The sequence below is a fragment of the Colius striatus genome, chromosome 15 (genome assembly GCF_028858725.1).
Source record: "Colius striatus isolate bColStr4 chromosome 15, bColStr4.1.hap1, whole genome shotgun sequence".
In the NCBI taxonomy this organism is placed as follows: Eukaryota; Metazoa; Chordata; class Aves; order Coliiformes; family Coliidae; genus Colius; species Colius striatus.
In genome coordinates, this window is record NC_084773.1 from 971179 (window position 1) to 995840 (window position 24662).

Here is a 24662-nt window from a genome sequence, read left to right on the forward strand (position 1 = left end):
GAATGTGGTTTTTATTTGGAGGTTCTTAAATTACTTCATTAGTTCCTCACTTTTGTTAATCTTAGTTTATAAATCTGAACAATTATAGTCTCAGAACATTTGATACTTCCCAGCACTTTTCTTTGTCTTTCTCTTTGGGTTTCCACTCCCACTCCTGACTACTCCCTACATGGAGTTTTAATTGTTCCCTTGAAGGTGTGGAGGTAAATCTGAATAAGGCAGAACGTGAATTGCTTCGTTAGATCACACCATTTTAATGTGGGAATTGAGAGGAATGGCCAGGAAACTTACTTCTAATGAGTGGATTGGAGGTGACAATTTTAAATGCTTCTGCAAACTGATGCTCCATTATCAGGAGTGGAGCAGACAGTGCAGAAGAAATCTACTTGAGCTTACACTACTTGATGTGTGATGCTGCTAGCCCTTGTACAGGACATGTACTAATGTTTTAGTAGTAGATATTGTTTTTGCTAGTAACAGTCTTCTGATATTGGTAACTATTACTCTCTCGTTTTACAGTATAGCCATTTACAAGGTTTGCTCTCATCCCAGTCACTGAGTTTAGCTCTGATTGCATACCAAGTGAACATCTCCCAACAGACTGACAGAAGCAGACATGGGGCTGTTTAGTCTAGAAAAGGTTTAGCCTGAGGGGGGATCTTATTAATACTTACAAATATCTAAATGATGGATGTCAGGAGGTTAGGGTAGCACTTTTTTTGATGGTATCTAGTGACAGGACAAGGATGGGATGAAGCTGGAACACAAACAGTTCCACTTAAATATAAGAAAAAATCATTTTACTATGAGAGTGAGGGAGCCCTGGCACAGGCTGCCCAGGGATAGTGTGGAGTTTCCTTCCTTGGACGTCTTCAAGACCCCCCTGGATATGTTCCTGTGTGACTGGAGGCTCCACCAGATTAAAGAAGCAGAGTTATCAATCCAGTTTAAAATGTGGCAAGTTTCATGTTGCTAACACTGTGCTGCATTTCAGTAAAGTATTCAGAAAGATTAGCAGATAGCAACTACTTCCATGAACTCCTCAGTTGGTAGGACACTGAATGGGAATCAGTGCAAGAATGCAGCAGCAGATAAAACACTTGTCTCCAGGAATTAATTGTTTCAAATACTGAACACATCAGAAGTGATTAAATGCCTTTTGCATCTGCCAGTCATCCTATAGACTGTTCTTTGGAGCAGGCCCCTTCAATTTGGTATCATTAGTCCGTTTGAAGAAGACTCATCTCTCTCATGTGTTGAATCATCAGCCAACTGTTTGCTGTCCCTTAGAACACTCTCAGGAATGGAATAAGAATTCAGTTTCAGCTTTGATGTTTGAGTATATCCTGTTCAGCCTGCTCAGCCTGGCTGCAATACAGAAAAACAATGCTTTTTTGGATCCCTGCTGAAAACTAGATGAAAAAAAGAGGAAAAAATGAAACAAGGAAAAACCATCAAAGTTGAGTTTGGTTTGTACAAAGCCAGGTTGGGAAAAATTGATCTTTTCCATCCTCAGTTAATGAATACCAGTTGCATTCAAAACAAAACACAAAAAGACCACCCAAAACCAAAGCTAGCATTGGTAATGGTATCTGTGGAGGATACCTTAAAAAAACCAATAATTCTACAGTTTTATCATGGTTTACCACTGAAAGTTTTTAATTTCACAGTATGACCTTGACTAGCACTATATATGTATGTATCAATAAGAAAAGAAATGACCTCATCATGACACCTCTTAGGTGGCAGTAGTTTAAGTGAGAGAACATAGGATGAGGTCCCAATGTCCCCTCTTGTGCTGTGTGTCATTTACAACTACACTTGTAAAGACTTCAACCATAGTAGAACCTGCAGTGTGTAAACACTCTGAAGCTGTGTGTATGGGCAAGGTTTAGTTTCCAAAGTCAGCTAAAGTGAATATAAAATCTATCTATGGGCATCTTTCCATTGTCTTCTGTAAATACTGCATAACAGTTTTCCTGTCAGTGTGAAGTTGGTGGAGCTGGAGGACAAGAGAGAGAGAACTCACATGGAAGAGCATGCTGGCTCTGGGACAGCATCCTCCAGCACTTTTAAATGGAATCCTGGATTTAAGAGACAGCATTCCAAAATATATCTCCTGTAGTTGCAGAGCAAAATGTTGGTGATGGTGGCTGCCATTGAGAGTTTGCTTCTGAGGGAAGACTTGAAGCTAAAACCTGAGTTAGGATTTGCCATGGAGGAGCTGTAGAGATGAATAATGGAGGAGGTTTGAGAAGCATGGGGTGGAAATTCTGTGAGAACAAGGGTGAGATTCTGTGATTCTGTGAAGTAACTGACCTACAAAACAAAACCAGGGGGTTTGGGGGGTGGGGGGAGAGGATGAAGAATATAAAATGGAAAAAAAAAAAAGATTCTATTAGAAACAAATTCTAATCAATATTTCTAATTGAAACAAGAGTCAGTGTACTTTTCCCCCCACCTATTCTTGCTTCTATTTTACACTTCTCCTGCTTGAAACATCCGGGCAGAATGCACTGCGTTCTCCCAGTGCAACTCGAAAACGTCCCCCCGCATTATTTCCACATTTTGCCAAATGTTCCCCCCCAACTTTTAAAGCCCAGCCTCTCCCGATCGTCTGCTTTCAGCGGGTTGCTTTCTTTTAACCCTCCAGGCCTGAGCTTCTCCGGAGCAGCAGGTCCCGGCGCCGGCTCCCCGCGGGCGGGCTCCCGCAGCCGCTGCAGCGCGGCCCCGGCAGGTGCGCGGCCGCCTCCCGCCGCCGGCGGCTCCTCCGCGCTCAGGTCGCCTCCCCCTCGCGTAAGCCGGAGCCGAGGGGGTGTGAGGACCGGGGCTGGGTACCGCCCGGTGCTTGGCCCCTAGTTGCTTTGCGCCGGGCGGGGGAGCGACGGGCTGGTGATGCTCGGATGGTGATGCTTGGAGGAGGAGGAAGAGGAGGAGGAGGGGGGAGCTGGCGGGACAGCCTGAGGTGGGCGGAGGGGGGGAGGCGGGTGTTATACCATCGCTCCGGGGAAGGCTGGGCATTTGCAAATTTCGGCTGCAGAGCTCGGGGAGCATCGTATCCCCGCCGGCCGGCCGGGCAGCAGCCGCACGAAAGGAGGAGGCTTCCCGGCTCCTCGTTATCCGCCGGATCTCCGCTGCCCCTGCCCCGTGCCTCCCGTGCAGCAGAGCGAGGAGCCGCAGCTCGTGGAGGTTCGCTCGGAGCCCAGCACTGAGATAGCGACCCTGTCCCTCTCCCAGCCGCGCAGGCATAGGCAGAGCCCTGGGTGAGTAGCCTGGGAGCATCCTTACTCCTCCAGGCAGGCCAGAACCATTCAGGCCCCCTTCTCCACATCCCTTTCTTCTGTTCTCAGTTGTGTGCCTGGAAGGTGCAGATCTCTGTCTTCTGGTAGATTAGGCAAGCTGAGACCTTTGCTCGGGGAGGGATTTTGAAAGTCTTTGCTATCTATGCTTTAATACAATGTTGCACTATGGAGTTGTCTGTCTCAACTTGGAAATCTCCTTCCTTTGTGTGTTAGCTTCTCTTCTGTTTTTATCTGTTTTCCCCCTTCATTTTCCCTTTTCTTTCCTCTTTACAACTTTTCTGGCCATATAGAGTTGCCTCCTCCACTTTCACCTGCCAATTTATGTAGGTAATAACAAGCCAGGGATGTGCTGAGGGACTTCTTTAGGCATTGAAGGTTTTTATTACTAACATGTGACTTAAAACATCTATATGTCTTTCTTTTGTTCTTCTCTAGGCTGAACAGTCATGACAGCTGAAAAGACTATTCCTATAATTAACGGCAAGCCAGAAGATGCTTTGGACCCAGAAGCCTCAAGCACCAACCTCGTCCACAGCAATGATAAGAAAGTTCATGAAAGAGGTCACTGGAACAATAAGGTTGAATTTGTGCTGTCTGTGGCAGGGGAGATTATTGGCTTGGGAAATGTGTGGAGATTCCCGTATCTTTGCTACAAGAATGGAGGAGGTAAGACGGTGTCATATGTGGATTTACAGTTTACCATAAACATGTGGCAAATAAACAGTTAGGAATGCTTTACAATGATTTCTTGCACTAGTGAGAGGTAGATACTCAGGATTTCAGTGCATCCCTTCAGGAGAGGGGAATATTAAGCATGTCAACTAAGAAAAAGGCATTGTGTTTCTCTTCCTGCTCTTCCTCAAATTTTATGTGACTTACTTTCATGAGTTGCTTTTGTGTTAGCAAATTGACATATTTTTCTCCTGTAAGATCTTTAACGCAGAAGCTGCCAGTGTTCTATTATAGTAGTACATTGTGTGTTTCTTCTGCATGTGAATACTGACCCAAGCATACTTAATTAAGTTTGTCAGATGTAGATAAGAATGTAGCATCTTATTTATCACAACAGTATGCTTTGGAGAGGGTGACTACTGGTTTGATAATGCTACTGAAGCTTACTTTTTGCTTCATTGTATGAAAATTTCTTTAACTCAACTACACTTTTTTCTCATTACTTTCCCAATCACTCCAGTAGAGTAGAGGAAGATGTAAAAGCTGCCTGTTCCTCGAAGAAGAGAGCAGACTCTAGAAAACTTAGGATAAGGATGTTTAATTGAGAAAAAAAAGCTCAGACTTAACTTCTACAGAAAGATAGTACTTGGTATGTATCGGTTGTAGTTAAGTCTAAATTAAGATATGTGACAGTTAAGAAGATGTATGTCAGCTGTGATTTGCAAAGCACTGAGGAAAGAAAAGTAAATAAAGACATTAGTTTAGAGTTCTGTAGACTAGATTCAACATTCTCCCCACTTGAGGCCTGAATCAGTGGTGTAGTGTAAGCATATAGGCTGGGAGAAAAACAATTTGTCCAGTGGCTGATATGCAAAGGTCTGTTCTTTAACAGATTTGATTGGCTAAAAATGCTGCACTAAATTTCATTCCCTTGTCCTTCAAAAGCTAGGCACAGTTATCTTAACACAGGAATGTTTTGCTCCTCTTTGCCTGCTGTTTCTAAGGCTAATACTGTTTATGCTCCTTTCTCTGTACTTTGGCAAAATTAAGATAACAAGAATTCCCGTTTCCAGAATGGTGCTACCAAGTACTGCTCTTAGTACATAGATATTAATATGGTGGATATGGTTCACAGGACAATTTCTTACTAATTGGCAAAGTTTCCTCAGAGAAATGTTGACAGAGGGAAAGATAGAAATATTTTTTCAGTATCCAATGAAGATTTCCTTACTCATATAGTAACCTCTATACACCAGCTTGTCAAAATGGGATGTTATCATTTCCTAAGGCTACAACATTAGGTAGAAAAATCTCTGGTTTGGGGTGGTTTGGTGAAAAAGGACTTATTTAATTCTATTCTTAAAGAATAGAGTGATGATTAAGTATGATATTTAATGTGTGTGGTTCAATTGGTCATCTCCTGACACCATGGGAGATTTGACACTGACTTCAGTTGTTTTCAATGAGGACTTGGTCTATGGCCTGGAATGCCATGCTGGAATTAGACCAGAGCTGGGCTTGTTTGATGCATTAGGTATAAATGGTGAAAACTTCTTAGTGTGTGGTAAAGACAGTGGTAAGGTGCAAGGCTAGTTATGAAATAACTTGCTAGATACAGAATGAATTTGTGTCCAGTTCTGGGCTCCCCAGCTCCAGAGGGACAGGGAACTGCTGGAGAGAGGCCAATGCAGGGACACCAAGATGATCAGGGGACTGGAGCATCTTCCTTATGAGAAAAGGCTGTGGGACCTGGGGCTGGAGAAGAGGAGACTGAGGGGAGAGCTCATTAATATTCACAAATATCTAAATGATGGGTCTCAGGAGGTTGGGACAGCACTTTTTTTGATGGACAAATAATGGGATGAAGCTGGAACACAAAAAATTCCACTTAAACATAAGAGAAAAACTGTTTCAGTGTTTCAGTGAGGGAGCCCTGGCACAGGCTGCCCATGGAGGGTGTGGACGCTCCTTCCTTGGAGGGCTTCAAGACCCCTCTGGACATGTTCCTGTGTGACCTGATCTAGGTGACCCTGCTTCTACAGGAAGGTTGGACTAGGTGATCTCTAAAGGTCCCTTCCAACCCCACCATTCTATGACTCTATATATCTAGAAGCAGTAGTATGGAGCTTCTGGAGTTTGACCTCGCTCCAGTACTTTGAGTCATAACAGATAATGTAGGCATTAGCTTCTATAATTTTAATTTGTTCTTATGGATATTTAGTGGTGTTTTTTTAAAGGAAAATACATTTCATGTTTAGAATTAAGGATTTCTTGAAATCTGTTTGCTATCTGGAAAAACTGATGTCCTCTAATTTCCATTACTTGTTGTAGAACTGTGTTGGAAAAATAGAGTAAAATGTAAACCTTTCACTTTCAACAAATTGCCATGTTGAACTTGCTGTGATTGTGTCTACTTGTTGACCAAGTCTGATTTGATGCAGGCCAGCAGTTTGCTCTTCCTATAAGGACTTTAAGCCACTTGCACAGCACAGAGGAACCACATTTCAGGTGCAAAGATTTCATTGTTTGTGAAACCCACACATACTGAGTTGCAGCTGAGATTCAACTACAGGCAAATTGCCAGGTTGAAGGGAAAGATCTCTCTTGATCTGCTGAGTCTGAAGAAAGAAACTGCAAATCAAAGCAGCTGCATGTAGTCATCTCAACTTCCTAATCAAAGTGACTGAAGCGTAACAGTTGTAGCGGTTTGTGGGTGTGCTGTGGTGTTTGGGTTTTGGTGTGGTTTTGTTCAAGATTGTGAATGGAATACCTTTTTGCCCTGTAGTTATTTTCCTGAGGTATACTCAGAAATATTTTGTTCATAGTTAATATTCTGGCAGAGCCTTAGAGAGTTATTAGAGAGATAACTGTTAAAGTGATGTTCATTAATGATCAAATTCATCTTCATGACCCCCACTGAAGGAAGGATATGCTGCTGTTGCTAATGCTCTGAAGAACTGATCCATGTGTGCACTGATGGAGAGCCCTGTGAAACACATCTTCCTAAGAAAAAAATGCATCCACCAAAACCTTTGTGTCTTTAGCATATCTTGTGCTGATTTGAAATGGAATGGATGGTAGGGTGCTTGCATCATTCAGTGAGAGCTTTACATTAAGTTAATTAATATTGTGGGATTGTTAGAGAGCAGTAGGTTGAGGCCTGGATACTACACATGATGTATGTTGTACTAACCTTTCTTTCCATAACTGTTGTTCATAACTATTTTAATATTATTGTTCTAATTAGACAGTCAACACTTTAAATTTCCTGCAGCTTCAGATAAATTATTCTGTACAGACCTTCATTGTGCTAATCTGCCTGATTAAAGCAGTAAAACTTCCCTGATTTAAGTAAAAATGGCACAATTGGTCATGTTGTGCTTTCTTGAAGGTATATATTTCCTCCCTTCTTTCAGTGTAAACCAGTATAGTTACTTTCTACCTCATCCTTTAGCTCATCAGAAAGCCTGAGTACTTGGGGAATGAGGAAAGAACTTTTTAATGCCTTATATGTTAATGAATTTTCTATGTAGCCAAAGGGCTGTGTTTTAACCCTTATTATTTAAGTTCAGTTTTATATGGAATACCTAACATCTATATTATTAGCAAGTGATGACATGCCCAGCGTGTCTTCTCTTGTTTCTTTGCTTCGCCATACTTCACAGTGATGTTCTTTAGGGGCTTTATCTAGTGACATGATCAGTCATTAAATAGCAGAGTGCTTTGCTGTGTTGTTAATTGACAACAGAAGATACATTTTGTCACTGTGTGCAGCACTTCAGCCTTGAATTGTACTATTCACTACCTGTGCTGAAGTTCACTGTCAGCATCTCAGAAAAATGTTGGTGCTTTATTATTTTCCTGCAATTTCACATTATTATTTCTAGCTGATAAGGCCAAGGCTGGCTTGCCTAATCTTGTAAGTAGTTCTGAAGTTTAACCTCATCATTCTCTCTTCATGATCCTCATCATCAGACTTATCCAAATAACATGCAAAGGACTTCTTGGATTTCATTTCTTCATCTCTGATTTCCTTAAAATAGCAGGGGAGAGATGACATTGTAGAGTGACTTGATGATAACCAAGGCAGAACTGTGTGGCTGAGCAAGACTATTATCTTTTCCGCATTTGAGACACATGAGCAGAATTTAGCCCATACTGAGGAACTTGTCTGATTGTCCTTAGTCTGTGACATTGGCTTGCAGGTTAACTTTTGATATTTGAGGTCAGGAGTAAATACTTTCTGCACTTTCAGCACAATGCTTGAGAAGTGGCTAAAAGGTAATCCTTCTTTTATTAAGAAAACCAATTTCTTACTAGACTGGCAAGGAACTGTACTCATTCTAACCAATACCCTCTCAATGTTTGCTTGCAGGTGCTTTCCTCATCCCATATGTGGTTTTTTTTATTTGCTGTGGAATACCAGTATTTTTCCTGGAAACAGCCTTGGGACAGTTCACTAGTGAAGGAGGCATTACATGCTGGAGGAAAGTTTGTCCACTATTTGAAGGTAACAGACAGTTCTGTGTCCTACTGCAAAAGAATACATTAACCTTGAAGTAAAACAAATTGTATCGAAATTGAAAGTGTATTAAAAGTAGCAAGCATTTGTTTTCAAAGTACCTGAAGAGTAAAGGTTTATCTATTGCCTCACCTCTTTTTTTTTTTGTCTCTAGGGATTGGATATGCTACTCAAGTTATAGAGGCACATCTAAATGTGTATTACATCATCATTTTAGCATGGGCTATCTTCTATTTGTTTAACTGCTTTACTACAGAGCTTCCTTGGGCTACCTGTGGGCACGAATGGAATACAGGTATGACCTCAGTAGAGATTACTGCTCTACCAATACTTCCAAGTAGTTGAGTTATATTTTACAAAGCTATTTTGGTAGAAAAGTCTGTGGAAGTGGGCCAGTCACGTCACACTACGCCACGATAAAGGAATCCTGGAGTGAAGACTTATTCATGCCTTTTGGTTTAGGTGATTGTATAAGCATTTGTTCCTGAAGAATATGTTAGATAGCAGAAGACTTTGGGTTTTGTTAATTTTGTAAGATAGTCTGGCTAAATCCCAAGACTCATTTGCAATCATATCTATTCTCCCTGAATACAGTAAGTGAATTCTACTGAAGAGCTTGTGACCTGATGACAGGTTCCAATCTTGCTCTTTTGCTCTAATGGAATCAGGAGTTTAAATGGAGAGGAAAATGCTAAACGTAGAACTTTGGATTTGCTTTTTTAATGCCAGATGTTGAGGGATAATGCTCATCAAGCTACTTCTGAAAATCTAGTCACATAAATAATCCTTCCTGCATGCAAACTAGCCTCTTACATCAAAGATGAGGTGTGTGTTTGTAAGGGCTTGCAGTATAAAGCTCTGCAGCTGTCCTCTCATTGATATTTTTTGTCTATAATTCTCTGCTTACTGCATTTGAAGATTACAAACATCTATGGGGTGGAATACATACCATTGCCCTTATGTCCATATGCCTGAATTTGTTGCATTTGTACCATATATTACCATCTGATTTCAAATCATGCATCGCTTGTATTGTCTTTCATGGGTTTTATTAATTGGTCATTATTGTGTTCTTTGAACACACTAAAAGCTCCCCTGAAATCTTGCAGTTCAGGGTGTGTGAAGGAGCTATCTTGGGCCCAATAGATGTGCAAGGCTGCAGTATCAGTTTTGGCAAACCTGCAAAGGAGCTTAGCCAATGCTGATTGCTGCTGAACTGCTACAGTGTCATAATAATAAACCAGAGTGATTTTTCACTTGCCATATTAAGACAAAGTGGAAACTTGTCGCTGGCAGTACTTCAAAACCCAGTTGTTACCATTGGCCCCTGAACCAGCAGTTGGAGGGGGAGCAGGCTGTGATTCCCAATCAATTGCCTCAGTTTCTCAAAGTGTCTTTCTTCTGCCTCCCATGTTTTGTTGGCCTTTGCCATTGCAGCGGTGCCTTTGGAAATTTTAACAGGAGAATGTAGTGCATTGTGTGGATATTTTTCTGGGTTAGGCCTGTGATTTGGTGATGAAATCACAGTGCTGCAGAAACAGCAGCTGTGGCATTTTAGTGCACCTAGAAATCCTTTAACCACGTACAGAAAATGCGTTATACAGCAGTGGCTTTGCAAGATGCATGAGCTAGAAGATGCACAAGAGGAAATGTACTTACATGTCAATAGAGCAAACTCTTTTTTGTTCTCTTATAGAAAACTGTGTGGAATTTCAAAAACTTAATATGAGCAACTGCAGTCAAGTCTCTTTACAGAATGCCACTTCTCCAGTGATGGAATTCTGGGAGTAAGTGCACATCAACTTTACATTTGGTCAGACTGTTTATTACCTTCCAATGTTTGGATCGTTTACACATGATTAGATACCTTGTAACTCTATAGCACTTAGCGTTGTGAGTTCAGCTGGAAATTTTCTCATACAGCCCAAGAGAGTGGGGATGAGAGTTTTAACTCTTTTTTAAGAGGATACAAGGAAAGGAATTCCATATCCTGAAAGAACATAGAACAAAATGTGCCACTTGCTTGGGAGCTTGGCTCCTGATGCTGGAGGAAAGAGCCTCAAACCCATACTAATGAGGAAGCAGAGGTAAAAGAAAGGATGATTCTAAATATTTCTTGTTTTTTCTGTTGTTACTTTTTTCCCCCAGGATGTTTATTCTCTTAGGAGCCTGAGAGCTGCATCTTCATCCTTGTTTGAGCTAATTAATAATTTTACTTTTGTGTCACAGAATTTTGAAAAGGACTTTGTGTTAGCTATTGAGCCATAGTAACAGGAGAGTTTAACTCTCTTGTGTCTCCTTGATTCTGAGTTCTAGTCAGAGTAATAAAGAGAATTATGCCTTTACAAAATATGGCCTGCTTTTGTGATGACACATATTCTTTTTCTCAGTATAAATATTTAATTAGAGCATGTGTAGTGGCATATTTGTTCCTTGCAGGGCACAGTGTGTGTCAAGAGAGTCACAGAAATGGGATGTTACTTTTAAACTGAATTCATCTCACAATTCAAAGTGCATTACAATATTCTGGGTTACTGAAATTTCTTGAGGGACATTTCTCATCTCATTAATTTCATTATTAAGATACAGCCTTATTCTGAGACTGTATTTTCAAAGCTCTGGTTTATGTTCAGGACAGCAACAGCTACACTTTGAAGGACCACAAATAAAGGCTACCATTGAAGTTAGAACTCTACATTGATGTAATTTTCTTGAATGTTTGTATGTGCTATTGTGTTTGCCTCTGAACCTCTTAGTCTTGCTACCTCTGTTACTTTAGCCTTCATGGGTGGTAGCTATTGCTTCAGTAAATAACACTGCATTATTTAAAAATAAAACACCCCAAAACCAACTTAAATCTGAACAAGTCCTGAAGATGCATACTTTCTCTGGTTAAAGTTGTTATTTTATTGTCTGTTAAAGTTTTCAGTCATCTCAACACCTAATACCTTAAAATAGACTTGCTCAATGCACTCTTCAGCTAATGTTTCAGAAGAAACAAGAGTTCCTTAGATGGTGCCTATTGTTGCTATGACCTCATCATGGTAACAGAAATATCTCATGGTTATCTTTGGGATAACTAGAACTAAGATTTCATACAGTTGGACTAAATGTGAACAGTATTTTTCTCCAGTACTGGCCTTATTTACCTACTGTGTTTATTTCCCTGTTCAATAATAACAAAACCACAGCAGTTGAAGGTGACTGCAGTTATCCATAGAAACAGGCAATGTTCAGTTGAGTTATACTAAGGGCACAGACTAGGTTTTATATGCTCATGTTTCTAGGGCTTTGGGGTTTTCTTGTTAGTGCTCATCTTTGGATTGTCCAAATTCCTGTGTTGATGTTATTTTGACACACATGCAGATACATTTTAAACTTATCTCCTTCTCTGAAAATGATGGTGAACAGATTCTTGGATTCAAGTTACAGTGCTTTTAAATCCTTCAAATTTTGGACATGTTAGCCTAACTTGATTTTGACTGAATTAGGAATGATTTCTGAGATTTGAAGGGATAATCAGATTTAGCCTTTTCTCGAACTTGTTTGCTGGTCTTGTGTATACAAAGTTGAAAATGCACACTCCAAAACTTTTAAAATCACAAAACCCAGGAGAGAAAGTAAATGTGCAATAATTTGTCCTTTACTTGAAACTTCTTTCTTTACTGTTCTGTGAACAAACCTTCTATAATACTAACATCTTACTGGCTAAAAGTAGTTTAAGATAGCAAAACTGAAGTTGCATAGCTTTTCACTCTTGGAAAATGAAAGTATTCTTTCTGCTAGGGAAGATATTTGCCTTGTTAAAATGTAAGTAGGTATGACATTGAATGACATGAATGTCCGTGAACACACTAGTTTAGGAGTGTCAGAATGAGCTTTATTAAGGATCTGATATACTGATTTGGTATTCCAATAACTAATTGGAATGAACACAAGTTCATTAAGTTATATGTCTTGAACATATCAGACGTATATGCCCAGTGGAGGTCTTTGTGTATAGTTGTGCAGTGCAAACCAGAGTAGTTAATATGAAGTAAATGTATTACTAAACTAGGTAATTTGTCCAGCAAGTCATCTTGTGCTCTAGATATAGATGTTACCAGAAATGTTATTTCACTTAGCCAGAGGTCTTGTTCACATGATGTTGTTTTAGTGCTTTATAAATTCTGGTTTCAGGAACCATAAATTTATTGAAAGACTCCCTTTGAAACAAACAGTAGAAGGAAGGCTGATGAGGTAGACTGCAGAGAGCAAATGCTCGTTGTTGTTCTCAGAACTCATGTGGATAGAGTGTGAGAATCTTCATTGTGGCAACAACCACTCACAGGACTGAGTTAATTTATATATCGATCAGGTTCCTTATAATTAATTCAGTTATGCCTGTGAAGGGAAAGGGAAGGCTCTAGGTTTCTTCTGAGCAACCACACCATTCAAAACCTTTACACTTTGCTCACTGCAATAGGTCTGTAACTGAAATTCCTCAATTCCACGGCCACGTAAATCCAATTCATTGTGTTAAAGGGTCAGCTGGGGGAAGACAATTTGTGGTTTGTGGTTGTTTTTCTTCTTTTCCTGGTCTGTTACAATCTATTATTGAGATAATCTGTGAACTATTAGTGTGGTTTTGTAAATAGTGATTCTATTTGCTTACTATATGTGATCTCATGTGTAGAACTGAATACTGCTTTTGTAAACTCTCAGGCTGTTGTTACATCTTTCCTTTGATAATCATGTCACATTACCATAGTCTTCTAAATTATACAATATACCTGTATTTAGATTTTTTTAATTTAAAAAACCCACCCTGACAGCACCAATGCTTAGTGAAGAATCACTATTTACACAAAGGCATGTTTTAGCACTGCTGTGTGTTTCTTTCAAGCCAGTCTAACAGTTGAAGGATATACAGGTTGCTGTGTATCATACAGCAAACTAGACTGGCATTATGTAGATTCCAGCAGAGGTTAGTAACAGAGGCACAAGTTGGATTTGGTTTTGTGTGTGTGCACACATGTAGATGAATACACAAGGCCCAGAAGGATGTCTTCTGGTTTTGAAACAGAGTGCCTTGCCTTGCCTTGCCTTGCCTTGCCTTGCCTTGCCTTGCCTTGCCTTGCCTTGCCTTGCCTTGCCTTGCCTTCCCTTGCCTTCCCTTGCCTTCCCTTGCCTTGCCTTGCCTTGCCTTGCCTTGCCTTGCCTTGCCTTGCCTTGCCTTGCCTTCCCTTGCCTTCCCTTGCCTTCCCTTGCCTTCCCTTGCCTTCCCTTGCCTTCCCTTGCCTTCCCTTGCCTTCCCTTGCCTTCCCTTCCCTTCCCTTGCCTTCCCTTCCCTTCCCTTGCCTTCCCTTCCCTTGCCTTGCCTTCCCTTGCCTTGCCTTCCCTTGCCTTGCCTTCCCTTGCCTTGCCTTCCCTTCCCTTGCCTTCCCTTCCCTTCCCTTGCCTTCCCTTGCCTTGCCTTCCCTTGCCTTGCCTTCCCTTCCCTTGCCTTCCCTTCCCTTGCCTTCCCTTCCCTTGCCTTCCCTTCCCTTGCCTTCCCTTCCCTTGCCTTGCCTTCCCTTGCCTTGCCTTCCCTTCCCTTGCCTTCCCTTCCCTTGCCTTCCCTTCCCTTGCCTTGCCTTCCCTTCCCTTGCCTTCCCTTGCCTTCCCTTGCCTTCCCTTGCCTTCCCTTGCCTTCCCTTGCCTTCCCTTGCCTTCCCTTGCCTTGCCTTGCCTTGCCTTGCCTTGCCTTGCCTTGCCTTGCCTTGCCTTGCCTTCCCTTGCCTTCCCTTGCCTTCCCTTGCCTTCCCTTGCCTTCCCTTGCCTTCCCTTGCCTTCCCTTGCCTTCCCTTGCCTTCCCTTGCCTTCCCTTGCCTTCCCTTGCCTTCCCTTGCCTTCCCTTGCCTTCCCTTGCCTTCCCTTGCCTTCCCTTGCCTTCCCTTGCCTTCCCTTGCCTTCCCTTGCCTTCCCTTGCCTTCCCTTGCCTTCCCTTGCCTCCCTCATTTCACTAGTACTACTAGAGCTTTTCTATCATCTAGAGTAGAAGGCTCAGCCTTTATTTATTTCCTACTGGAAGCAAATCCAATTCCACAACTGGTTTGAGGATTGCAAATAAAGACTTCAGCCTCTCTTCTGCAATATCTCTAGCTTTTCTTGCTTCTATGACCTTGACTACTCCTAAAGCTGGTGTTGAAGTCAAACAACAACTCACCCAAGTGCAGTGCTGACTGAAAGGATGTGTTGCAGTACCATGAAGCTTTTCTGGCTTGCAGGCTAGTAGTTAACTCTCCCTCAGTTCTGTGCTGTGGATACTGTTTCCTTACTACTCTAGCAGGTATAGATTCAATTCCCTACTTATCTGTAGCTATAAAATGGTTTAATCCTGCTGGAGAACCAGGAGGCAATGTCTGGAAGTTTGAGCCCTGTTTACTTGTTTCTGTGCCTAGAAATGTCTATCCCTGTTAATGTTTTAAGACTTTGTTGGAATTAGCAGACTTCCCATTGACTACAGGTACCAGTGTTGACAACTCTGGGAAAAATGAGGGGATTAAAGGATTTTTCACCTTCCTTAAAAAGATTTTGTAAACCATAGCCTTCAGAAGTTTCACATTCCGTCTGTGTTTATGGTTTTCTAAGGTAAACAGATGAATTAATCAAAACTCATGTTTTATTCTCCAAACTCTCTGATGCTTCATTCCAAAGGACAGGCAAGAGTCTGAACCTTTTCATTTCACATTCACACCCAGCAGTCAGTTGAAGACTGTTTATGGATTTTCATAATGTAACTTGATGAAAGGTTTTCTGAGAAAAGTAATATTCATAGATTCAAGGTGCAGCACACAGAACTCTTAGTGTTCAGACTTTAAACAGTTAATAATGGTAGTTGCAGTAATAACAGAGGTGTTGATAGTTTTGAATATGTTAAAGCAGTCCCATGAAAGAAAGCTTTGGCCGTGGATGAGGCTATATGTGTGTGTGTGTGTATATCTATATATATATGGCCTTGGAAACAGAATAGAGAGGAGAAGATAATCTACACTGTTGTTCCTTGTGCTTTCCTACGAGAGGAAATTGTCTGGCAGGTATAGTAGGCAAAAACCAATATGTCTGTGCTCTTTTGGCTGCTACTTCAGGCTGTCACCATGGTCAGGAATTTGAGGTTTCCAGTGCCTGGGAAGAGAGCTGGACAGACAGAGGACCCATGGTTTTGTGGTTGATTCCACCTCAATAGTTTTTTATTGGCTGTATAAAAACAACTTGGTCCTCTGTTAAAGAAGCTCTAGTAGTTGGCCTGTCATTCTCTGGAAGGGGTGACACATCCTTAGCATTTCCAAGTAAAGCCTAGTGAGAAAAAACATTGTTTTTGTCTAGGGAAAAGAAAAGGGACTGTTCTCAACAAAACTCTCTCCTTGCAAAGTCAAAAAAGACTTTTTCCTGTTCCATTCAGGCAGCGAATGACTGCAGGAGTCACACTGTAGTTAATCCCCACCAGGCTATGAGAAGTCATTAGCGAGTAGAGCCTGATGCTGCAGCTCTCAGTACTCAGAGACCTTCAGCACCTCTCGGAACTAGGCCCTTTGTGCATGTCGTGTGGAACATCGAGTTGTGCCAGACTTGCTCATTTGTGTTCGATTGGTAAGAGGCCATGTGAAAATTGCTTTTTGTTCAGAGTCACGTGAGCTCTTCACCTGGTTTTGCCTCTGAACCACTGCCTTTGCCTTGTTTCAGATGAAAGCAGTAAATGAGATAGGTGTCAAAATGCTAAGCTGATTTCTTAATATCAAGGGGTAAATGTTACCCTAAACCAGGCAAGTGAAAGCCCATGTCATTTGATTTTTGTTTTGAGCATTGTACATAGTACTTTTACTATAGAGAAAATAAAATACCTTGAAAGTGTCAAAGTCAAGTATTTGAGTATTAGGAAATGCTAGAAGTAAGATTGGGTGATATTAAGTTCACTTTTTTCTGAATATGCTCATCTTTAGTTGAAGAACTACCTCATATTTTGTCAATAGATGTGCTTTGTTCTTTCTAGAGGATGGTTAGGGAGCAAACGCTGTTTAGGCATTCAGTATATTGCTGTTGTTCTCTTTGTCCATTTTCTTCTGTTTAGTGGTTTCATTATTATTAGGTTTCTGCTCTGCTAACAGAGTTATTAATTTAATTAAGGCTTCCCAAGGTGCTCATGATGTCAATGGCTTTACAGTCATAGCTTTCCAGATTATTTACCTGTTCATTTAGCTTCACAAAGTCTCGATAGAGTAAAATCATTCCCATTTTAAAGGAAGGGGTCTGAGCTGCATAGAAAGTGCAAGTGTGAGTAAAACCAGTATTAGAAAACCAAGACTTTTTTTTTCAAGCTATTTAGCATTAGGGTTGCACAAATTTTAATTAATAAACAACAAAATGTGTAGAAATCAGCTTTGTCCAAAGATAAGTTAGTTACTGACTTCTGGTATCTTCAATTTTTTGTCACCTTTGCTCTAATGCCTCAATATTTAGAAGTCTCTCTTAATTGTATTTTGCTTGCAAGAAATTGAGTCCACATGCTCTGCTTTCATGAACGTGTTCTGCACAAGGTGGGAATTTCATCATCATCTTTGAAACTTGCTCTACTTTGCATAGAAGTTACATAATCACAGAGCATAGACTGGGATGTTAATATCTTGCTTCTCAGGTGATTTCCTTGGCCAGAAATTTTACAGGTTCCTCTCACTGTCTCAGTGCTTATTTAGATGGTTTAGATCAAAGAGGATACTTGAGGACAAGAAGGATCAAGGAAGACTATTCTGATACTTTATAGGTTAATAGAACACCCACTTTCAGTCTTTATGCCAACAACTATTTAATTGTTTATACACTACAAACAGAAGAGAGAAAGCTTTTCCTGAATCCAACTGCTGCAGAATTGCAGCAAGCTCGATAACTAAAGACTTCTTGGTAGAAAAGTTTGTAGCCTTTAGAGTAGAGGAGGGCTATGGCCTTGGGTTTTCAGCATGATGGGTGAGCTTTTTTGGTCACCTCCTATTCTAGTATCTTCTCTCTGTTTTTGCAAGTCTGCTCTTCATTCTCCTTATTTCTAATCTTAGTTCAGTACACTTTGAAAGGTCTATTCAGAGGAAATCTAGATGTTAGCATGCTTCTGAGACAGTGGTGAGCTACCTGTGGTCTTATTTCCTCAGCTGAGTTGTTACTCTCTGGTCCTGGCACCTCCATCACAATTGCTCAGCTTTAGTATCCTTCCCTAGGATCGCATCCAGTCCTTCTGTGACCATGTATATTTCCCACTGCTTTCTCTCCTTTATCTTGTCACTCATCCTAGTTTCTTTTCTTGGGTAGTTCAAGTTGTCCTTCTCCTGAAATCTGGTATTTTCCTGGTGTAACTTGAACTTCTCACCTCCAGCTGCCTAGTCTGAGTCATCCACCACTCCCCAAACTTGAATCTAATCCCAGGATGAGTCCCCACTGATCTCCAGTCTTGTCCATAAACGTTTCTCATCTGCTCCCTAAATTCACTGGCCAGCTACCCTGTAGATTGCCCTTTGTTCTGCTCATTGCTTCTCTCCCTCTCCCCAAGCCTATCTGTTAATGTGACAAAAACTGACCTCATTGTCCAGACAGTCTCAGTCCAATTTATCTTCAAGTCACCTGAGCTCCCATTCCTCCATGTGTTTTTTCCTTCCTGATATTTTGCAAAATGTGCAAAGTTGGTGAGTTTGAGTCCTGATTGATAATAAACTGAACATGAGCCAGTAATGTGTATATGTGGCCAAGAAAGCCAATGGCATCTTGGGATGTGTGGCCAGCAGGTCAAGGGAGGTTCTGCTCACCCTCTACTCTGCCCTGCTGAGGCCTCATCTGGAGTCCTGTGTCCAGTTCTGGGCTCCCCAGCTCCAGAGGGACAGGGAAGTGCTGGAGAGAGGCCAGTGCAGGGCCACCAAGATGATCAGGGCACTGGAACATCTTTCATATGAGGAAAGGCTGCGGGAACTGGGGCTGTTCAGTCTGGAGAAGAGGAGACTGAGAGGAGATCTTGTTAACATTTACAAATAGCTAAAGGGTGAATGTCAGAAGGTTGAGACATCCCTTTTTTTCTCTAGTAGGTAGCAACAGGACAAGGGGTGATGGGATGAAGCTGGAACACAAAAAGTTCAATTTAAACATAAGGAAAAACTGTTTCAGTGTTTCAGTGAGGGAGCCCTGGCACAGGCTGCCCAGAGGGGTTGTGGAGGCTCCTTCCTTGGAGGTCTTCAAGACCTGCCTGGACATGTTCCTATGTGACCTGATCTAGGTGACCCTGCTTCTGCAGGGGGGTTGGACTGGATGAGCTCTAAAGGTCCCTTCCAACCCCACCATTCTATGATTCTGTACAGCACTAGAGCATTTAGATGAAGGAATCTAGGAAGATTTTATCTGGATGCAGATGTAGTCTGTTGACGATGTGTACTTTTCTTTTCTTCTTTAATGATTAAGTTGTCAGGTTACTACAATAAATATTTTTTCCTATGCCTGTGTTTTGGGTGCAGCCAAAATTGCCATCAACACTTGTGAAGCTAATTGTAAAAACTTTAGTTTCAACAGTAGGAATCTGAATAAGTATATTTGTACCTGAAAACAGGTATTTATAATGGTTTTAACAATTAAAATTAATTATCTACTATTAGGAGATAACCTTTTATGTTTTAGAAAAATGACTTTAAAATATTACAAACACCCTTTCAGTGGTTAAAGCTATATAAGACATTAATCAACTTTGTTTTGGTTATGAAGGTACCATGAACAAAGTTTTCATTTACAGTTCTGTTTACTTACAATGATACTATTGCTTCAGATATAGTTCATAAAGCATTTACTTCAATATGTACTACTCAGAATGTCCTTGGGGAATTTGTATCATTCTGTTGCTTCCTGTGACAAAGTGTGTGAAGATTTTAGCCTACAGTATTGGCATATGTTATATTTCTGTAGCCACAATCATATATGAGCTATTTAAACTCCCTGGATTACACCATTGTAAAAGGTGTTGTTACTAACAGTTGGAAAATACATACAGAGAGCTGAGGGATGTGCTTAAACACCCATGACTTACATCTATATATGCATTTTTTGATACTGGAGGGAAAGAAATACTTGAGATAAGCACAGCTTGCTTTCAGGGAAATTTGAGATAAATAAAAACTGTGAAAGGTCTAAAATAGTAAAACCTTAATTGTGCCATGATGAGCTTGGCCAAATCACTCGATGGCAGAACAGGCCAAAATAACCAGGCATTTTTTTGTCTGGCTTTGTCAGGGCTTCATTGATTTCTCATAGATTTTTTCTGTTGTTGTTACTTATATGAGATGACCTCTACTGAGCCTTCTTTAAGTTACATCTGGTTTTGTGCAATTACAAGAGTGAGCTCATCCTTTCTGTCATTATGTGTAGCTTCATACACTTGCACCTAAGCCAACTTTTACATCTTCCAGAAGACTAAGAACAAGGAGTGACAATTTCTGCCTGAAACAAATTAGTCCCCATCACTAGCTTCCCTGAGGGGAAGAGCTCTCTTGTACATGACAAGCTGAAAGTTCCATTCATGTTTTCCAAAGGTGACTCATCCCAATAAGTATTTACTCCTCCGTTTTACCATGGGATTTGGATTTACTAGTTATGCAAACAACTAACATGTCATTCTGTTAAAAAGCTACAAAATTATAACTTCTCTTTTTGCCACAACCATAGGCCAAAACTTTCACACATTTTTTCTCTCCATTACTGAACAGTTTAGCAGGGAGGCTGGACTACACGATGTCTAACAAGTCCCTTCCAACCCTTAACGTTCTGTGATTCTGTGACACAAGGAAATGGGCTCAAGTTGCACCAGGAGAGGTTTAGATTGAACATTACTAAGAACTTTTTCACTGAGAGGATTGTTAAGCACTGGAATGGGCTGCCCAGGAAGGTGAGGGAGTCACCAGCCCTGGAGATATTCAAAAGACACTTAGATGAGGTGCTGAGGGATATGGTTTAATTTAATGCTGGGCCTGGTAATGTGAGGTGAATGATTGGACTTGGTCTTAAAGGTCTTTCCCAACCATTATGGTTCTATGTAACTCTTCCAAGGCGTATTTTTCGATACTTCTGGAATGCTTTAAATAAGTGTATGACCTTGTGAATAATAGACAGCCATTTTCAACTGTCCAAAAATGTGTCCATTAGCTTTGCTCACTGTCTTGAAATTGAGAATCTGATGGATCTTGGTGCAAGGGATTTTAGACATGCCCAGATAAGTCTGAAAACAATGTTAAACAGCAGTCATATTCATCTACTTCTTGACTGCCCCAGCACAGGTACTGTGGAAAGCAAATAGTTATATGCAGTTAAACAAGCCTGTAGTTCTTTTTGACTCCTGAGAAAGCATCATCACAAGTAAAATAATAATAATAAATGTTTAGTCACGTTTTTAATGGAATATTTTGAAGCATGGCTTTGTAGATTCAGGACATTTTTATTTTTACTCAAATGAAATGCTCAAAGGAGAGAGATTCTTGTGCAAAAAAAATACAGTGACCACAGACCAGAAAAAAATGAAACGACTGTTTTAATATTTTCATTGTTTTCCACTATATTCTTACATATCAGTAAGGAAATTGATTTGCAGTGTCAGGTGTTGCTGTGGAATTCCTCTAAAGATTACAGATGGGAAAGGACTGATATCTTCCCCAAAGTCCCTTCAGCAGCTAATTTGTCACGATTTCAACTCTGCTGACTGTTGGTGTTAGCTGACAAATGGAAAATGGAGCCAGTAGAATTTATCTTAGAATTAGAATACATTAGTGTTTACTTAGTTATTAATCACACTGTAAGTTGCAAGTGCTATAGGAGAGAGATATTTGATGAAGACTCAGTGCCTGTAAATGTGGACAAGGGACTTGAGACCTCCCAAAGTAGCTTTTCTCTTTTTTCTCTTTTGACATATCAGCTAGTCTTTATCTTTACCCTGTGCCCCTGCTCCTTTGCAGTTTCACTTGTGAGGTTTTTTTGCGACTAGGACTCAGCACAAGGCCAGTGAGTGGGAGAAAAATGTTGTCAAGAGTAATTTGATTTCTTTTTTTTAAAAGCCAATAACTGAACGATTTCCTATTGGCCTGTTTTGTGTGGAAGAGATCAGAGCTTGCCATCCCTCATTTGTTACACGAGTATGTAGGCAAGACCTCACTGTGAAGGAATGTGTTAAAAAATAATGGAACAGCTCACAATTTCTGTGGCCTGTAGCTCTTCTTTTATGAATATTTAATTGAGTGAACTACTGAGTACAAACCTAAGGGATGTCTAACAGGCTCAATGCAAATTTTGAGAGCCATCAGGTTGAATTACGTTTCTTCTAGGTGCTTTCAGTTCACAGCTGCTGCAGTGTGCTGTGTGCTGAGCTAATTTATGTCACTCAAAGTGAATAGAAAGGAGATTTTTGTCACTGTGTGGCCTCTTTAGAGAGGAGTAGGGGGAAAACTGCAATAAAGACTAAAGGAGTCATTGAGTAGAATAGATTGGGAGAGTACCAAGAAACTATAGAGCAGAGCTGAGTGGAACATTACAATAAAAAGTTATTTGTCAGGATTAAACTCAGACTTGGTTAAGAAGAAGTTGCCATGACTTCAGTGAAAGGTTGAAGGAGAACAGGTCAGGAACAACTAGAGGAGAAATGGAGTATTCAGTGTTTGTCCATCCCTGTCTCTGTCCCTCAATATAGATATACACAAACACATATGTATGTAGCTGCCAAGTAGTGTCATGTTGCATTCAGATAACCTAAGTACTGACTTGAATGAGACAGATTGACAGAAGAAATACATGGCAACATTTGCAACCAGTCCTAGACAATGTTGAGCAAAGTCTGCTGAGAAGTGTTTAACCTTTTAATTCAAGAAGAAATGTAAAAACAGTTAAGGTGGCAAAATCCAACCCTCTCAGAAATTTAAGAAGAAAGAACTAGGCTGAACAGTAGCAAATGTGGCTCAACAAGTAGTAACTCATAGTCATATGTATAGGTCACAGAAAATACACTGTAAAAGGCAAATATTTTAGAGGGAAAGCTCTAGAAAGGGATTCTCACTAATGTGACCACTGGGAACTATCTATCTGCTACTTTAAAAAAGCCAAGTGTGGAAATGAGTGGATTTCTAGGAGAGAATTTTTACAGTTTGGGAGAATTTTATTATAGTTTCTTTAATCTGTTTTATGTAGATTGTCCTCTAAAAATTGAAATACAATTTTCTAATCATGAAGTAATGATGGTTGGAGACTACAAGTAGCTATCCAGTAACATTTGCAAGGGTTATTTGTAGCACTTTTAGAAAGTTGTGGGTATATATCCTTTTCTAGAGTTTACAAGAAACATTAGAAAGAGAGGTTTGTACAATACACAGATTTTGGATGCTTTCTCAGTTATGAACATATGACTTGAAAGTGTCAGCTCATGCTGACTTCCAGGGAGAGTTCTGCACCCATACTCTGTGTTCATTTCAAAGAACATATACTCTTAGTGATTAAATCTGCTACCAAATGCAATGGAACATTACAATTGTTAACTTTATAGTCATATCCATGCCTGTTCTGAGGATGTTTCAGAGATTACCATGCTCCTGCACTGGGGGAAAAAAATCCCTGACACAAACAGCCCCATTTTTAGTTTCCTAAATATAAGAATCTAGAGGGAGAAAAAATACATAGTCTGAAAAGAATCCTTTCTTTTTAAGACATTCTCTCTCACAAAGATATACACCTACTATTTAGTAGATTATCTTTCTGTCTATCTAGAATCTCTATGTATTTTCTATATATTTACTATGTAATGGACATACAGGCTGACGAATGACCTGCTGCAGAGCAGCTCTGCAGAGAGGGACCTGGGAGTTCTGGTGGGCAGCACACTAAACTTGAGCCAGCAATGTGCTCTCATGACCAAGAAGGCCAACAGCACATTGAGGGTCATCAAGGAGAGTGTGTGCAGCAGCTTGAGGGAGATTTATTCTGGTGAGGCCTCATCTGGAGTCCTGTGTCCAGTCCTGGGCCCCCAGCTCAAGAGGGACAGGGAACTGCTGGAGAGAGACCAAGGGAGGGCTGATGAGAGGACTGGAGCATCTGAGGAGGAAAGGCTGCAGGAACTGGGACTGCTCAGCCTGGAGAAGACTGAGGGGGAACCTCATTAATAGTTACCAATATTTACAAGGTGTTTGTCAAGAGGATGGGGTGGTACACTTTTCCACTGTCTCAAGTGACAGGACAAGGGGTAATGGAAAGAAGACGGAACACAAAAAGTTCCATGTAAACACAAGGAAAAACATCTTTACTGTTGAGGTGAGGGAACCCTGGCCCAGGCTGCCCAGGGAGGGTGTGGAGGCTCCTTCTTGGAAGGTTTTCAAGCCCACCTGGACATGTCTCTGTGTTCCCTGATCTAAGTGGACCTGCTTTGGCAAGGAGTTTGGACTGGATGATCTTTAGAGGTCCCTTCCAACACCCACCATTCTGTGTTTCTGTGATATGGTATTAACATTATCAATACACTGCTCTTTCCTGTGGTGTCATCACATAGCCACAGCTCCACAGGTTAGCAAGCCTGTCCATGCAATAGCCAGTCATGCAGTACATCCTCTGAGTACTTGTCTCCTTCACTCCTACTAAGGTTTGAGATGGTATAATATGGATTCAAGCAGGAACAGAACCAATTTAATATGCAGTCTGGGTTATACACATCTCTAAATGTTGACATTCAGGCAATGCAATGTATATTATGTAGCACAGGGTGTGTATAAATATATATAGAATGTAGTATATATTGTTCTCTGGAGCTTACAGTCATATTTTGAGAGAACTTTTATATGTTCCCTCCTTGTAGAAAGGACTCCCACACATTTTTGTCAAAGTCCTGCACCAGATAGATTTTCTTCTAACAAGACTTTTTCATTCTGTGGATTGTTGCTCACTCAGAAAGTTTTCTTTACTTTATTTGGCAGCCTTTTAATCTGTAGTCCTGGAAACTGTAAACCAGGAGTTCTGATTTCTGTCTTCAAGCTGAAGAACATTTCAGAGCTTTGGTATCTCTAGTACACAGAATGCTGTTATACCAGTTATCTAGGGCAATATTGCACTTGTCTGTACATTTTCTTATGTCAAGAGGTAGTGAACCACACCAGAGAGAAGCAAACTTG

General features: G+C 40.7%; 1 protein-coding gene across 1 annotated transcript in view; it reads left to right on the forward strand.

Moving 5' to 3' along the window:
* Positions 1-3748: 3748 nt before the first annotated feature.
* Positions 3749-24662, forward strand: part of SLC6A11 (solute carrier family 6 member 11) — a 121712-nt gene continuing 100798 nt past the window's right edge. Inside the window, exons 1-4 of the mRNA XM_062008171.1 lie at positions 3749-3968; positions 8350-8484; positions 8651-8791; positions 10193-10283. Coding sequence (XP_061864155.1) covers positions 3749-3968; positions 8350-8484; positions 8651-8791; positions 10193-10283 — 587 coding nt within the window. The remainder of the gene's footprint in view (positions 3969-8349; positions 8485-8650; positions 8792-10192; positions 10284-24662) is intronic.